The 17,620-nt window shown below is 37.5% G+C and overlaps 1 protein-coding gene across 5 annotated transcripts; it reads right to left on the bottom strand.

Annotated features, from left to right (window-relative positions):
* Nucleotides 1–759: 759 nt before the first annotated feature.
* On the bottom strand, nt 760–17,222 carry LOC107801867 (autophagy-related protein 2-like). 5 transcript variants are annotated; one of them, XR_012702645.1, is made up of 15 exons: nt 16,646–17,222; nt 13,711–14,762; nt 12,611–12,759; nt 11,943–12,118; nt 8,613–11,837; nt 8,408–8,520; nt 5,290–5,494; nt 4,866–4,979; nt 3,668–3,775; nt 3,444–3,576; nt 2,701–2,903; nt 2,196–2,392; nt 1,692–1,764; nt 1,378–1,435; nt 760–1,032 (listed from the first exon to the last, which is right to left on the bottom strand). XR_012702645.1 is itself a non-coding variant. In NM_001325706.1 (15 exon segments), coding segments are annotated over 15 exon segments (5,940 nt in total).
* Between the last annotated feature and the right edge of the window lie 398 nt (nt 17,223–17,620).

The following is a 17,620-nucleotide window of genomic DNA, read 5'->3' as shown; positions in this document are numbered from 1 at the left end:
AAATAATTATTTTTATCTGCGACTTCATCCAAAAGTTTTTTCCCTTTTCTGGGCATAATAGCTAGGACAGGAATTTGACGCTCAACAAATAATTTATTGAAATATCAAAGCCACAATAAACAAAACGAAATCACGGGCAACACAACCTCCAATAGGCAAGATTAGCATATCTGATAAACATGAAACTGAGGAATAAGTGCTCGCCATTTAGCGGCTGCTTCCTTTGCTCAATTTATAGCCACACTACACAAAGCATTACCACCGGTTCGATTTTATGTAGGATAAAATGAGCACTGAAGAAAAGGAGTTAAATACTGCACTGTATGGAATCGACTTTCAAGCTTATCACAAATACTTAGTCCTAAAGGGAGCATATTTTAAAATTTCAAATTCTTAACAACGGAAAGCAAACAATGTTGAGTAACGTGTTCAAAATCTCCAGAAACAGTGTTGTACATACAGTGTATTATCATCCAGTAGATGTGAATCATGCCCCACGAAAAGGGAGGCAGAACATTAGCTATACAGTTGCACTGACCTGACATTAACATAAAATTTTACCAGTAAATCACACCAGTCCGAGGCCCTTGATGATAGAGTATATCAAGAACGCGTACTGCCAAAAGCCCAAAAGATAGTAAATTATACGAACTAAGCACTCTTTCCCTCTGAAAAGAACTCTGGTTATACATCAGGAGATATAGGGCACAATTACGAGAGGTAAGAAAATAAAGGGGGCAGAAAGGATACACATGTATATACAGAATTTTTTAAAACATGTATACACAGGATAATTACAACAAATAATGTTGTACAGATGAGATGGCAATTCTGCCAGCAAAACTAAGAGAACCAATATATTTACAATTTACACATACGACAGCCGACATAGTTGAACAACTGAAACTGACGGCATGGCTCGGCCGTATGAGCAAAAAATAAGATCACCACTCTGATATATATACATTATTTACATGATTACCTATCTCCTCAAATTAAATAATCTGAACAATTGTCCTACAATCTGTACACCTGCCATCAAGCAATAGGCAAAGCAAATCAATTAAAACTACCTGGGTGGTAAAAAAAACCTATCAAAAAAATATAAAATATATAATTCCTGTTTACTCGTTCAAACATGATATCAGTATTAAAGAGATAAAAGAGCGGAAGAAAGGTGAGCTATTGACAAATGAAAAATCAGCTGAATAACTACGGAGAAGCTGGAGATACCTTGTTTTGTTGTGTGTGTGTGTGTGGGGGGGGGGGGGGGGGGGTTGTAAAATAGTTTTTGCTCAGAAGAAGGAACTAAGTTGACTTCGAAGTTTCACTTTTACCAGCCCCATGTTGCAACATATTAATAACCTCCAAACTCACCTATACAAAACTAAAGCTGACTTGCAATTTTGTTGGAGCTCCTGATGAAGAAACCTCCCTATGCAAACAAGAATAAAATTTGTTACTGCTTCTAACCCATTTCATTCAGGAAGTAAAAGTTTCCTATGTCTCCATTTGTTATACTGGTTACTCCGAAAGATTAGTTGTATAAGTAGAAAATGTAACCCATGCTGGAAATGCACTAATAGATACAACTAAAGAGTGAAGCTGCATCCCCACTACACGTACTGCTGAGGTGGAGAAGTCCCAAAATATATCTCCAAAGACAACTAAGACTGAAGCTGCATACCCACCTACATATACTGCTGAGGTGGAGAAGTCCCCAAATATTTCTCCAAAGACTCTTTCTTACGCTCCGGATTGAGGCTGCATGGTACTATGAGTTAAAACTCCACATATTGAAGAACTCATCTTCAAACGTTGGGATCAAGATAAAATCTCAAAATGGAGTAATAATATTCAATAATCAATAACCGGTCATCACTAAAAATAGAAGCAAATTACAATGACTATTTACAAATTGATCAAGAAAATCAAAATGACTATTAGAACTTCTACCTTAGACTTTAAACCTAGGCAAGAATCTTATAAGCAATACTTCTTATGGAAGCAAAAATCTTCACTTAGTCAAATTCTTATTGAGCCAAAACACAACCACATAAAAATTAAAGTAAAATACTAAAAAGAGAAGAAAAAGTGCTAATACTAACATAGTTTTGTAATTCTACCTGGCTAAAAAATAAAAGGCAGTTGTCCAAAAGATATTGATACGGGGGGGGGGGGGGGGGAGTGCCAACCTGTTCCTTACACCTAGAAGAGCACAATGAACAGCTCGTGCTGTGGCAGAAGCAGGGGCAATGGCTGCCGCTGGAGCTGCTTGGACAGCAGTTGCTAAAGCAGACCCCATTCCAGCACCACGCTGATATCGTTTCATGGGAGCGCGTATTAAAGCAGAAGCAGACTTACTGAAGCCATCACTCATACTTTCATAAGCCTGCCAAGATTATCAGGGATCAGTACCTCAGTTATACTTTCATAAGCCAGCCATGATTGTAACTCACGAGTGAGGTCTGCTGGACCCGGTTATGCACGACGCACACTTGTGACAACGAGAAATGTTTATCCAGACACAAGGAGAGTTAAGGTATCTATCTGACCGTTTATGCCAACTTTGGGTCTCTACCTATGTATTTGGCCTTCCAAAATAGTTTGAATAGATGCAATTTGGGACTAAAATTCAAAACCTTCGACTAACCAGCCAAAAAGTAAAATGAAAGAATGTCTCAAAAAAGGGATTATCACCTGTTGGATCCCTTGTCGGGCATCTCTAGGTTGATTAAATCTCACGCCAGTGTTTCCTCCACTTTGCACAGGCCATGGTACTGATGGTGGAACACTTGTAAGAATATATTCAGCTTGCAGAAGGATTTCATGAGCACCAGCAGCCAAATGCACTCCAAGCCCAATTGCTTCAAGTGAAATACTTCTAAGGAATGCTATTGTACCTGCAAACATTGAAGCCATTTTGAGATCTATAAGAAGTATCTCTCTTGGCACACAGGATAGAGATAATTACATGGCTTTTAATGTCCCCTGAGGAAAAAAAAGCATTTGTGTCCTGTGGCAGAGTTGTCCAATGATTTGAGCAAAAAAAGAGTCCAAAGTATCAATCCCTCTCGTTTAACAGATAACAGAAATCACTGAAGATGTACTACTATTTGTCACCAAATACTAAACAAGACAAGTATATACACACACAAACCAGACACACTCACACACCAACACAACATATACACATATTCTGTTGTTACATGCTATAGTTTCAGCTCCTTGTATGAATAAACCCACAATAACAATATAACAGTGCAATAAAGCAAATATTTATCAGTGCAAAAAGTGCAGAACTTGAGTTCCTATAAACAAACACTCCACATTCAGGAAGAACATAATCAGTTCAAGACTCATTAAACATAGTGTACGGACTTCTATTTCTTGCACTACATGTATCCTCCAGAGATGCAAGAGATAGATTTCTTTAATATTACCTCTTTGCATTCCTTTCAACAATTTTTGGTCCTTCTTGTAACTCTTCACTGGTAGAGATACCAACTTTGCTGCACTGGAACCAACAGCTACCAGTGATCGAATAGGAGGAAGGCCTTTCAATAGTTTATGAATCTAAGGGAAACACAAGAATTAGGATCAGAACCCACTTCAAACTTTCACATGCAAGCCTCAAATTATCACTACTCTAACAAATATAGCAAACCTGATTTTGGGAAATATCTTCCAACCATTCTCCTATTATTATTTCACATACTCCACTCCAGCCATAGACACCTAGAGCTTGAACATGCTTGAGATGCAGGTCAACCCCCTGCATCAGGAAGGTATTGGGACACACAATATTATAAACTTGTACGTAAAAATATTTCACCTCATGTACGTCAAGTACAAAAATATACCACTGGCTATGTCCGTACATATTCATTGAACTAATGCCAAGTCAAGGAGGCCAAGCCAAGCACCTTAAGGTCCTGAATTATATGACCCTGGACAATTATTTGGTGTACTTGATCCTCTTTCTTTATAATATTCCTATAAAACTTGCCTTTTATGAGTTGAAACTTCATAACCTTACCTTATAGTTTCTACTTCCAATGTTTCAATCTAGAGAGAGAGAGAGAGAGAAAGAGAGTTCTCTCTCAAAGCAAGCGTTCAAGCCAATAAATGAATGTTGTTGCCTCAAGAACAAAATTTGAGGTCATCTAAGTGGTACATATGGTTCTCTACAATTACAAAATATCTACTGAAAGAAAAATGAAATAGAGGAACTTTTCTTGCCTACTGTCAACGTAATATTAACATTTTCTCTAATAGCTCTCAACAGAACAATTGAATTTATCATGGTGAAAAAGGTACAGCCGTTCTAAAAAACCACGATACCAAGAGTGATTGCTGGTATCTCCAATAGAAAGACAGGAACTTGAATGATTATCAAACAAAAGGACGTAAGAAACCAGGAAAAATCTAACTTTACCAAGTTTGCATGCATCTGAAGGGTCCTTAGAGAGTACCACATCATTAGGAGACGGATACTATTGATTACACCAGGGAAAAACAACTCTGAAGCATGTCTAATGTTCTTCCCAACTTTCATTTTAGGTAAATGAGATTTCAAGAAAAGGTGATGAATTTTAACACTAAATACCTGGCAATCAGATGTCATTTTAATATTTTATCAAAGTCAGATCAGCTAGAGTTTACCATTTATCGTGAAAATTAATGCAGCCTTATGACAACTCATAAACTAATTCAACTCCATCTGAATAATCTGAATATGCATTACACAACAAAAGAATAAGAAGAGAATGAAAACTCTAACCAGCTATCTAAAACCACACTAGAGTAATATTACCAAATTAAATCTATAAAGGAAAATCATGAGGGAGAAGGAAGTGAAATACCTTCCAAGGTACAAGGTTAACAAGTTCAACATACTTGCCACCCCTTAACGCTGCTAAATCAACATGGCAAGGGCTATAGTCAACCCGAAGATGAACCGGCCAGATATCAAATTTCTGCAACCAAAATCCAGTAAAATCAGCTTCAGCTATCACGAAATGCACATAACAGTAGCAAACTGATCAAGCAACCAGCAACACCACTCTCAGACTAGATCTGGTATATCCACAGATGAAAGGATTCAAATTGCAGGCAACAGTCGCAAGCATTTTTAGGCAAGACGAAACAGTTTTTCTTTTTCTTTTTTTCTTTTACCTTACCTTTTCACAAAGATAAATAAACCTATCCAACTGCAAGCTTTTAAAGTTTACTTGAAAGGAGGCAGCTATATGTTAAATTTGGCAAAAGGAACCTCCAATTTCTCACCTGAAAATAAGGAAGCAATGCTTCTTCGATGACTGCATCACCCCCAACTTTGGTTCTCTTTGCTACTATGTCCGACTTACTGAGACTCTGTGAAGTACTTTCGGATGGTGTAACAGCTGACTTTGTTCCTCCAAAGAAGCTGATGAGAAAATCTAACTGGTTTTGATGAAGATGTAAACGCATTGGGAGGAGAGCGATGCGTAACCTGAAAATGAAAGCATCATAAGTACAATCACTTCATTACAGGTTTGGGATGAATTCTTTGTTGAAAATTCTATGAGGAGCTTTGTGTTGAAAAGCAACAAATGCTAAAGCTATACGCGTGAGCAAGCAAGAGAAATCCGCATGTGAAATGATAAAATCGTGATGGAAGGAAACAACACAGTACAGTTTGCCACAGTTATTGCACGAAAGAGACCATAAGTGCCTTTATCTAAAATTTCTAGCACAAAACTTTTGTAGGCTGGATTCAGTGTGAACAATTAATGATGTGCATTCAATAGCCCAATTTTTTTCTGAACATACATATGAATGATGAGACAGCCATGGGACTTAAAAAGGGCGTCAACTTGTTCCAACATATAATAAGCTCAAACTGAAAGACAGTCAAAGTATTTCGATACTTCCACATATTATGGATGACGTATAAGACATCTCTACTTTTCCCCCCTAGATGGATAGAGCATCTTAGATAAAGTATCTGAAAACTTGACTCTAAATCGATTGAGTAAATTTTTTATGTACCCATATTTTGTGCCACAATCCTTCAAAAAAGGATGAAAAGATTGGTAAAAGTTATACATACAACAACAACATTAAACCCAGTGAGTTCCCACAAGTGGGGTCTTGGGAGGATAAGACGTACGCAGCCTTACCCCTACCCTAGAAGGGTAGAGAGGCCGTTTCCATTAGACCCTCGGCTGGGTAAAAGTTATACATCTTTGTGGAAAATCGTTAGGTATGAATATGGACAGATTTCTAAATGAGGTCTCAATTGAGTGCCCAAATAAGCTCAATCCTTTTTTGACAAAGGTAACAGTTATGTATTATAAAAAAAGAAGCCCAGCACAAAGGTTGTGCTTGGTAACTATTTACAGATTCCAAAAGAAGCAAAAACCTATCCAAATAAGCTCAATCCTTTTGATGGTTTAATAGTGTTAACAAAATCAATCGATTTTTTCCATTTGTGAATTCAATGTTTAATAGAAAATGGGGGACATATAATGGCCAAAGTTTATTGTGAATTGCCCCTTCCCACCAAAAGAAGGTTATAAATATTGTTTTTCCTTTAAATTTCTGATTTAAGTAATTAATTTGTTTTAGCATTTTACTATTTTAGAGAACTAAATATGTTCCTGCTCAAATGCAAACATGGAAAAAAGACTAAACGAGGTTATGGTCCCATTTGGTATGACACACAGTATATTCCGTGGAAACATAAAATGAATTTCCTCACAAAAACTTCCATAGGAAATGTTCTCTCAAATGGAACTATTTCCCAAATAAATTTCCGGTGTTTCTTAGGATATGAAGTTGATGAATGGTGGTAGAAGGTGGGTGTGGGCCATGGATGCATGCTTGATGATAATCACAAGTATCCGGTGGAATATTCGAGGAAAATGCCCTACCTTTGAGTGCAATTTGAATTGTTGATTCACGTAATTGGAAATAAGCAATTAGGCTTACGACGAAAACCTAGTGCGCGCAAGCTGGATTGCACGCTATTTTTATTTAAAAAATGATAAGTAACAAAAGACCTAAGACTTAAGAGTGTGATCTAGTAGTCAATGAAGTGGAATAAAAACCATGGTATACCAAGGTTAAAGTACCAACAGTGACAAAGAAACACTAGGTAATTTCTTTCCCCGTCCAAGCCTTTGTGGCAAGAGTTACCTGGTGTTGGTGCTGGTACCTACTATAATGGGAGATAATAGGTAAATGGTCGAAGTAAGAGCTAGATTGACTCGGACACAAACGTTGCCGAAAAAAATAAGTAAGAAAGGATTTTAGAATTGTTCACATGTTATAATCGTGGTATACAACAATAACAAATTCTTAAAATTATTGTCATAATCATTTTGTAATATCAAGTCATGTTGACATTCGTTTGTAATACAGGTTATCCTAACAAGAGTGGTAATATTAATTTTGCTCGACTTCGTCATTCTCTCTTTTAAGAGTCCTTTTTCCCTCTTTTTTTAGATTAACCAAAGGAAATTTCATAATTGCACCAACTCTTTCTAGTGTTTTATTTTCCTAACTTTGGTAGAAGCCGAATGGGTAGTGTGTGCGTTGCGTGCGGGGGGGGGGGGGTACTAACATATATCATCATCATTTTTACGCTGGCCATTAACCTACAAACACATAGGAGTTCCACAAAAATATATATAGCTCAAAGAGTTCTATTTTTGTTATTTGCAATTAAGTCTTGGTTCCATGGTCTTGATTTCATAACAGGTTATAGATAGTTTGAAAGCTTTACCAAACCCTCAACAGGTCTAGTAGCCTTCCACCACCCAAACCCATTTATACTCACCATATAGTCACCAATTTTTCCACCTCTAAGGACAAATAATCTGCATTTGTGTATCCCTTTAACAGACAGATAAACAGCAGATTAAGCACAAAATGGACAAATACAGTAAGTCATGAGCATCTCTATATAATGATACATAAAGGGATTGATAGAAGGACAGAAAAGATATGTGAACTTCTGCGCAAGTATACTAAACAAAAAAGAACCAAGTCAAACGGATTTGTAATAGTAAAAGACTAGTCATAAACTTCTTTTCTAACTGCTGGGTGGAAATAAACGAGTAAATGTCATCATGCCTGAAGTCTTATGTTTCTCTATGGCGTAGACTTTGTTTGTCTTTTCTCCTTCCAATTCTAAAGCACATAATTTCGAACTACTTTCTAGTTACCATTTTTATAACCAACTATTCAGGCACTTGACTTCTGAGCGCATCCAAATGAAACTATGCATGCATATAAAAGGTATTACAAAGACATGCTCTCTTGAAATAAATCGAGCAAATTATGGAGACGACAAAGTTTCCCCGGAAAAGAGAAACCGGTGCAAAATTGAGAAAAAGTTAAAGGGAAATAGTTAATATACCGGTACTCCTCAAGAGGGATAGCAGGATCAGGTCTTACAGCTTCAAGATCCAGCTTAAATGCTTTGGAAGAAGACTTCCTTAGACAGCCTTTTGATTGATAGTACCCCAGCACCTTGATCGTCAAACAGAAGAAAGAATTTTAAATCCAGCATAATTGATGGTAAACTATTTGCAATTCCAAATACGTGAAGAAACTTTCTATACCAGTTTCCAAGGGGCAGCATTACTGTTGTCTTTAACACAGAAATCATGAACTGTTATGGATTGTCTAGATACCCGAGTTCCACCATCAGGAAAGATGTCATACTGAAATCGCATTCCAGAGAGTGTCAGTTCTAAACAAACAGTTGTATCCCGCCCACAAGTTCCTGTTGATTGCTGTGCATTATTCTGAACATTTTGCCAGTCAGATCCTGCATACAATCTCCAGATGATATTCATGTTATTAAGAACTATGCGACCCTTAACATTTTTGTTTTCATCAGGTTCACTGAGAATGCAAGAAGCCTCAGATTCGGTCAACTCCAGTGAACCAGCTTTTCTGTTGACTTCTGAAACATGATTATCTAAAATTCTTAAAGAGTTGTCACCATACCATCCAGTATTTCCCCTTAAATCATCACCACTCCTCATGGGACTAGGTGTATATCTAAGATTATCCTTCGACGAATGGTCTGTGAATGTTAGTTCAGACAAAGGACATAGGTCAGACAGGAAATATTCTTCAATTAACTGAGGTAGCTGTTCAGGTGATAATGAAGTCTCACTAGTTTCTTGTCCAACTACAGGAACTGAGCCAGTGAGAGGCGAACTATTCAAGAACCTTGGAAAGTCTTCATTACTGTAGTAAAACGTCTCGCCAATGAAGCTATTATTCGGTGACAGATCGATGGGTGATTCACGATAATCAGCTTGGCCATCCTCCCCGTGGTCCAGTTGAAATGCGTCTTCGCATATTTCATCCATCAAGTTGATATTACCACCTTCACTACTTACATCTCCAGTCATAGCCTGCATATTAGAAGTTGATGATACAGAATCCACGTCAAAAGTGCAGAATTCTTTGCCCTCACGTGCCTGTTGAACATTATTCCATCTTGTCTGCAAGTGAATCACGGATTCTTCCAAGTCGGGTGCAAACAGCTGTTGCAATTGAGCAGCTAAACGTGTCAATCCACTAGCTGTATCATGGCAAGTGTTCAGAACAATCTGTGATTCCGAACAATCAATTTCCCAAAGACCCCCGTTGTCAGAACTGATTCTCAAAAGAGCTTCAACATCTGCCTGTTGAGCAACTTTAACATACCCAATCTTGCGAAGATGCTCTACACTGTAGACACTGCCAGCATAGTTGGGTGCACGCATAGCAGAAAGAAGCAGACCCAGATCCTGTACAGTAATTTTGTAACTGCTGATAACAGAATCAGCAACAGTTGTACTGGAAAGCCTCAAGGAAGATGCAGCCAACAGGCATGCTACATACTGCTCATCTATTGCTTCCTCGCAATAGGGAGAACTTGATTGAGAATCAGCGCATCCCTGGATCATCAATTTGTTTAGGTATGGCTCATAGCTTAAGGCAATGTCTATCAAGCTAAGGATAAAAGAAGATTCAAAAGGGACACTAGTTTCACAATCCTCTTTCTGCACATTACTATCACATTCTTGTTTAGTTTCAGGAAAGGGTGCAGCGAAAAGGGAGAAAATTGTGTCAAACCAATCCAAGCGGCCCCCAACTGCAACAATAGTGCCACATCTGATGGTGATGGACATGGTACTGCTCCGTGGATCGTGGAAGTGGATAATATCTGAACCCGACAACTTAGCAGATAATACATTTAAACCTTCTCCATCACCACGGCTGCTGGAAGAGTCACTGATGGAGATGAGGAGAAACTCTTCACCTGGAACTCCTGTAATTGAACCCCACAAGTTTCCCTCACCATGCGTCACCCAGAGGAAGCTAGCACCATTTGTTCCTCCAATATCTAAAACAGATAATAGACCAAAATTCAGAAGTTCCAGTCTAAAGCTATGCCAAGAACCAGTCATTCCATTCTGAAGCGAACCCTTATTATTCTTCTCCACGACTTCCTCATTAATTGATATGGTTACAGAATCACATTCAACAAGAACTGATGATTGAGAGCCAGAACTCACTTCTTCAGTATCAACAGGAACAAGGTCCAGTCCCGATAACCTATCAATCACTTGACTCAGAAGATCATTTAACTTCACAAATTCTGATTTGCTTAGAGCAATTGTAACAGGAGATAAATGTGCATGAATGCAGAACCCAGAGCTTATAATCATTTCTTGTCGAACATTACCGTTGAAGTCCTCCGAACCCTTAACAGCGGTTACAGAGGAAAATTCATATCCTTTTCTTCTGAACTTCTCTAAGCACCGTGCATTGTCTGAACAAGCAAGCTGCTTGGCTCTCTTCATTATCCAAGGACCAGTCCTGGCACTGTCCAGCCATGAAAAGGTAACAACAGAAGGCCCCCTTCCATCTGATGTGGTCATTATTTTCTGTGCTAAAAGTCTATACTTTGGAGCACTTCTAGAGGTAATTTCGGCATTCTCTCCGGACAATGAAGTAATTAAGTTGACATCAAGCTTTCCAAAATTCAAGTACAAAGAGCACAATGTAGCCACAGAATTCCGACTCTTAGAACTAGTAGCAGCACTCTTTTTAGTTGCATGACTTGCTTTCTCCCCAGGAATTGATGGTGAAGATACATCAAGAGAAATAAACTGTTGCCAAGAGTAATAGCTCTTAAAACCATCATCATATCCACAGGGGAAAGACAATATAATCCTGGCAGTTGGAAGAGATACAGTGCCCCTGAAACTTTCCCGTTCTGAAATTCTTCTAGTGCCAGAGCAAGGCCTAGTCCTTCCAATCCCTTTGGATGAATCCATATGCCTATGCTCACGGGCCAGAGTGCCAGTCATTTCAATACGATCCATAATTTTCTTGAAAAGTTCTGAGGTCTCACTTAACAAATCAAAGTTTACCCAGAAAATAAATGGTGGCAACTTCAATGAAAAAGATGTTGGCCCAACAAATGAGTTTCCTGAAGAACTTTTTGTGGCTTGGCAGAGGCAAGCACCAAAAGTCTTAAGCAATTCTACCTGCACTACGTTGTCAGCAAACATACTTATTTCGTTCCTTGGATGAGTGAACCCATCTGTAAAATTCATACCTAATGGATTAGGAGCAGCAGATGCATTCTGATTATCCAGATCAATATTCTTGGTGGACCAATCAAGAGGTGGAAGGGCAGTTTGAACTGCATCTTGAATTACTTTAATGTCATTATAGGTACGCAATTTGAAATCAACTGTATCATCCTTTCTTGAGAAGTGATCAGTAAGTTGCATATGCTGAACTGTTGCTTCAAAATTCATTTCCTGACGCCGTACCTATTAAGCCTTAATGGGTTTTAAAGTTAATAAAGGAGTTGTTCTAAATTCAAAGAATTTTAAATATTATGAAGTAAAACCAACAACAAAGAAATGGAACATTACCTGCAACAGTAGAAGCAAATCTTGAAAATTTGCACTTAAATAATGAACACAAAAACCAGCATTCCCTTTATCAGCATCCACGCTGCAGTATTGTCTCTCTTCCTCATCGATAAAAGAGAAAAGAAGAGATACTTTAGCAACTTTTGCCCTAAGATTGGTTTCAAGATGCTGCTGATCTGCAAGTGAATGTCAAAAGAAATTAAATCAGTTCTTTGACAAAAGGGCTGACCTAAAATGCTAAGACGTCATTACTGAAGTCCCCCACTAAAGCGACTGAACAATCTCAATCTTCATACTTTTAAATAATATATATTGAGCTGTATAATCCACCCAATCAGGGAAACAGAAAAGATTAAAAATAAATGGGAAATACAAACTAAATCGAGTATCAGCTCAGTTTAATCATCTTAAAAGATAAAAAAGAATTTGCTTTTGAGCTCCTCCCTGTACTCAAGTCTGTATATTTTCTTCACTAAGCATGGATTAGCCTTGTGTGCACTTACTTTTGCTATGTCTAGAATACTCTGTTCTAACTGCCAATGGTTTACATGAATCATTTTTGCAACAGAAATAACTAATCACAAGGCAGATCAGCACGTTTTCTGCCAGGAAGAAACTAGGATAATATATGTGGTGTGTGTTTGTGCATGTGGGGCCAAAGAACATACCAGAAGGAATAAGCAATGACCCAGAAGCAAGGTTAGAGGCAGCTGTTATTGCACTAAAAACAGAACAAGTCCAATTCCACATCCCACTGCTTCCTAAAGCTGACTGCGAGTTTCTTAGATCATCAAAACATTCAAAAAACTGGTGCACACTGCAAGATACAACCATAAGAACATAAGCAGATACAACCATAAGAACATAAGGATTTATCAGCGCAAGTAGATCCTGCTTCCATTAACAATTTTATGTCATGCTATCAGTATAGGAAGTTGAAAATTCAGTGTCGACGCAAAAGCAATACGTAAAACTTCCACATGCAATTTAAAATCATAATGATCATTGTAAAGAGCTAGTATTGAATTGTGTGACCATCACATCTAAGAGCTTGAGCTATTGGAGAGAGCACACTTTTATTACTGAACTATGTCGTCAAGATGCTTCCTTACGTATGGATCTGACTCTTTTTCTTGGGCCAAGCACGTGCCCCAGGCCCTCTGATTGAATTGTGTGACCATCTCATCTAAAAGTTCAATCCGCTAGAGAGATCACACTTTTAATTACTTAATTATGTCTTCAACAACTACTATAGTGGTAAAGCTGGAAAGACTTCAAATTTTTGAAAGACTAAACTATTCAAGGCCAAATACCTAGAAAAAACGACATTATAAGGGTAGATACAACTCCTACAAGACATTGCAAAGGGTTGAAGCAACAAAAGGCAGAAAATTTATTCTGTTTCCCCCAAGACACGTGTTGTTACAAATGCAACTGAAACTTAACAGATACTGTTGTATTGAAGATTGAAAACTTAACTGAAAATTTATTCTGTTGTATTGAAGATTGAATGTCGTTCATTGATAACCATATTTTTTTAAGGTTTTCTACCTTTTTGCTACACTTCTTTTATACAGGTGTTTTTATATAATGCATTAATAAAATGATTAATTTGTCAACAAAAAAAATGAAACTTAGCAGCATGTCAAAGAGTTTGCATTTCTTTGTAAAAGATTAAAACACATATAAACACTCATGAACTCCCTCTAGAATTATCATAATTTAAAGGTGCTACTGCATGATCAGTAAAATGCAAAAGGGTATCAACCTTTCCCCAAAATCTGGTTCCTCTTCATTGTTGATTTTTCGGCTTCTACTCACCCAATCCGATATAAGACACGACTCGGACAGCAAGGCTTCCCTCACTGGTTCACTGTCGAATGGACGTTCAGCAGAAAATGCTTTAGAAGCTGGAAGCACCTCGTCCATACTGAGCATAGAAGTATCTGCCCTTGTTGAATCACAAGTCCCTACTGAATCACAGGGGGAAAACTCTGTATCCTTCTTCTGCCCCATATCTTTTAAAATTCCCCACAAATATATTAAGCATCTGATGCTACTCGGTTGAAGTTTGATTACCAGAGGATCAATAGAAGCATCTGCCTCCACTTTGCAAATATCTAGGGACCCATTTCTCCAAGGTATAGTCAATTTTAGGTTCCCAGCAAGTCCGCCTCTTTCCCCAGTTATTATTGGGGTTGTGACATTTGGTGAACAGCTTGACCACTCACCTGTAATTGTTCCTGAAGCGCATGGATTCGGTTTCTTATCAACAATCTCATCAATTTGAAGGAATTCAAGAACTGCTCCACTAAATTTGATAAAATTTGTCATTTGAGTCAACCCCAGAAAGTTATCATCCACTGCTTCACTAGCCAAAGAAGCCCCTTCCGAGATACATGTACCACATTCCACTTCAGTTACTCTTAATACTAAAGTTTGGCAAAGCCCTGTCCTTTTCTCCTCACCTAAACAAGGATCAAATGCTATGATCAATTTTCTAACTTCTACATGAAAGCTAGTGAGCAACCACTTAACCATCTTAGCAATGGTCTTGACTCCTTCATGAACATCAAAAGCAGTTGTTTTAGCACCACCCTCGTCTACATTATCATCATTACGGTTTCCCAAATTTTGGTTAACCGAAGCTTTGGTTGAAAGACAATTTCCGAGTGTACTTCGAGAAAAGTTTGCGTCAGGAGCAAGCACAAGCTCAAGTTCATCCACTTCTATCCGACAACCATCCCCTTTCCAAGGCATTGTCACAAGCAGAGAGCCAATTGACCCTTCTTGCACATACACGGCTGCTGTGGAACCAAACTGAAAGATGCAACACTGTCATAATCAGCTAAAATCAAGCATCTCTTTGGATAATGAAGAAGAAGATGCAATGGGTTGTAGATAGGCAGAAAGGAAATTCAAAAATACCATGGTTGAATATAATTGATGCTTTGGTACCTGACTAGTAAGATAAAGGGAGTGATACATGTAGTTGGTTCTCTAACTAAATATCCACCACCACCACCACCACCCCCAAACCCCCCGCAAAAAAGAGGTTTCAGGGAGAATAAGCCCAACATGCAATACAATCCCTAGAAAACAGGTGAAAAGCAGGAATTCCAAATTGATCAGCTCTAACATATATGCAGGTCATGATCTCCTATGAAGTACCTTAAAATCAGCTAGCTCTGCTGAAAGAGGCTAGCGAGTAACTTTCATGTAAGAAACACCTAAAAAGCTTGAAACCTTCTCTGGCAGCCAAAGAATCTGGCTTTCTACCCTAAAGGATACCATAACTTAATTTTTCAATTAAAACACACTTCTATTCTCAAATAATTCACCAACCAAAATGTGATAACCCTCGAAAGAGGAAAAAGCTAAAGTTAAAAGGAAAATGTGGACCTAAAGTGTGGAGATCGAAACTATTACCCTGCCTTTCCAGAATGCAAGACAAAGATATTGAGTTCCAGGGATGATTTCGAATCCAATTACCTAGACTTCAACAAGGCTCGCCGGGCAGGAGTAACCATTAGAAGAATTTTAGTGGCAGCGCATAAATATATATATTTTTTGAAAGGTTAAGTGACACCACATAAACATTGAAGCAAAAACAGACAGCGGAAATAAAGTATTTTGTCTGCCCTGTTAATTTTCCTCCTCTTTTTATTTTGGTTTGGACTCCAGGGGTGATGCCAAGCATTGTTAAAGAAGCAATGTTTAGCGGGATCTTTAGAAGACGGAAGAGAAGATGTAGAGGATGGGATGTTGCTCCTCTAACACTTATGTGGACCATATGGAGAGAGAGAAATAGGAGTGTGCTCTTTGATGGAATAGAGGATTCTGTACACTTGAGGAATAGCCTCTTATCTCTTATTCTTTTTATCGATGCATCCACGAGGTTCCTATTTGTATAAAGATTGTGTCGTTCATAGAAACATAATATTTTTGTAAGGTTTTCCACTTTTTGATACTTCTTATATACGAGTGTGTTTAGCCAATTTATTTATTAAAAAAAAAAAATCATTTTTCTTCCAACTTTTTTTTTGGTGGATAAATGTCCAAAAGAATCCATATAGGCTAAAACAACTAGTTTGGGTTAAGGGCTACTTCTTGTTGTTACACTTACATTAAGTTTGGTGTCAGTGAGGAGTCTTCTCCTTTCTCTTTTTTTTTCCCTGATAAAAACTTGTATATCCTTGTAGAATAACTGTAGATTAGAGAAGCTTTAACTATTGATTAACTTGATTTGCCTTAAAAGCAAATTATTTAGTTCGGAATAAAATGGACTTGAATAGAGTGAAATAGACCTAGAGAATTCATATAGCTGATCACAACTAACTCGGGATTTAGCATAGTTGGCCATGGAAGTTAAAGTTCAAAAGTAGCTCATCCAACAATGAGGAAAATAAATTCCACTTCTAAAAAGCATTACCACACCAGAATTCCCAGCCTTCCAGATTAAAATCCCGATAGCAACTAGATAAACTAACTACCTAGCTCCAAAGTTAAAAGGATTATATGAACCTACAACTTAATGAACATAACTCACAAAACTACAGAAAGAATTAAACTTTATCCTATAAATAGAGATCAAAATAAAAGAAAATCATTAAAATTGCACCACTTCTAGTCAAATTCAAATTCACATCCTCTGGAATTTGCAACCAAAAAAAAAAAAAAAAAAAAAAAAAAAAAGCGCGTACCTTTTGATTGAGATAATCAACATTGAGAGCTAGATCAGAGAGCTGAATAGTACCAGCACTGAGCTGAACATCAAGCTGATTGAGATCGATATCGCCTAGTATGAATTTCCCCAATTTCTTCTTCAAAAGGAACTTACAAACCCTCTTGATCGCCCATCGCGAGAACAAAGTCTCCGCAGACCTCGCGAAATTCCACGGAAACATTTTTACACTTCAGAGCCAGAAAATTCTTAGGGTTTCCAATTTAGCATAATCTGACTCCATCCAAGTCTAAGAATCGAATTGGGATCAAATTTGGGGTTTAGAGAATTAAAAAGAGCAGTCAAAAGAAAGGGATATGAAGGATGACTTGGAGAGTCGTGTTTAGGCTATAATTTCGTGTGATTCTGCCCTTCAAATATTTTAATTTGGGTTATTTTGTTGTTTTCTTGTTAACGCAAAATAATATAATCCTAATCCAACTCTAACGAGTATCTGCGATTATTAGGACATGCTAAAGGGTGCTTGTACCTACTGATTATGATTAGGTACCTTGACCTTTGCCTTGAAGATTTGTGTAAAGTTACATTCCTCACGCAAGTAGGCAAATAATTGCTTTATTCTATTCATAGTATATAATTTGGAAAACTGTGACGAGTTAAGTCGGTCCCTCGTTGGAAAATGTTTTAAAATCAATCTTTGTTAATGTCTCAAGCTCTCCCTTATCTCGTGATTCACATTAACTGAGTTATTCTTTTTAATCAGTACTAGTAAAGCTTAAAAAATAGTATTAATCATCAAACTTGTGAAATGTCTTGTTAAGGTACATTAGTCATTTTTTTAACGAAATTTTAATTGTCATTTTAATACAATGAACCTAATAACAAATTTTCTAAAATAAAAGGAAAAAATTATATAGTCATAGAATAATTTGTTTGTAATCTTCTTTTTCTGTCGGAGCTTCATGCACGTTGCCTCCATCCCCAATTGATATTT

This window comes from Nicotiana tabacum, chromosome 19 (genome assembly GCF_000715075.1).
Source record: "Nicotiana tabacum cultivar K326 chromosome 19, ASM71507v2, whole genome shotgun sequence".
Lineage (NCBI taxonomy): Eukaryota > Viridiplantae > Streptophyta > Magnoliopsida > Solanales > Solanaceae > Nicotiana > Nicotiana tabacum.
This window is presented reverse-complemented; position numbering and strand designations above follow the sequence as displayed.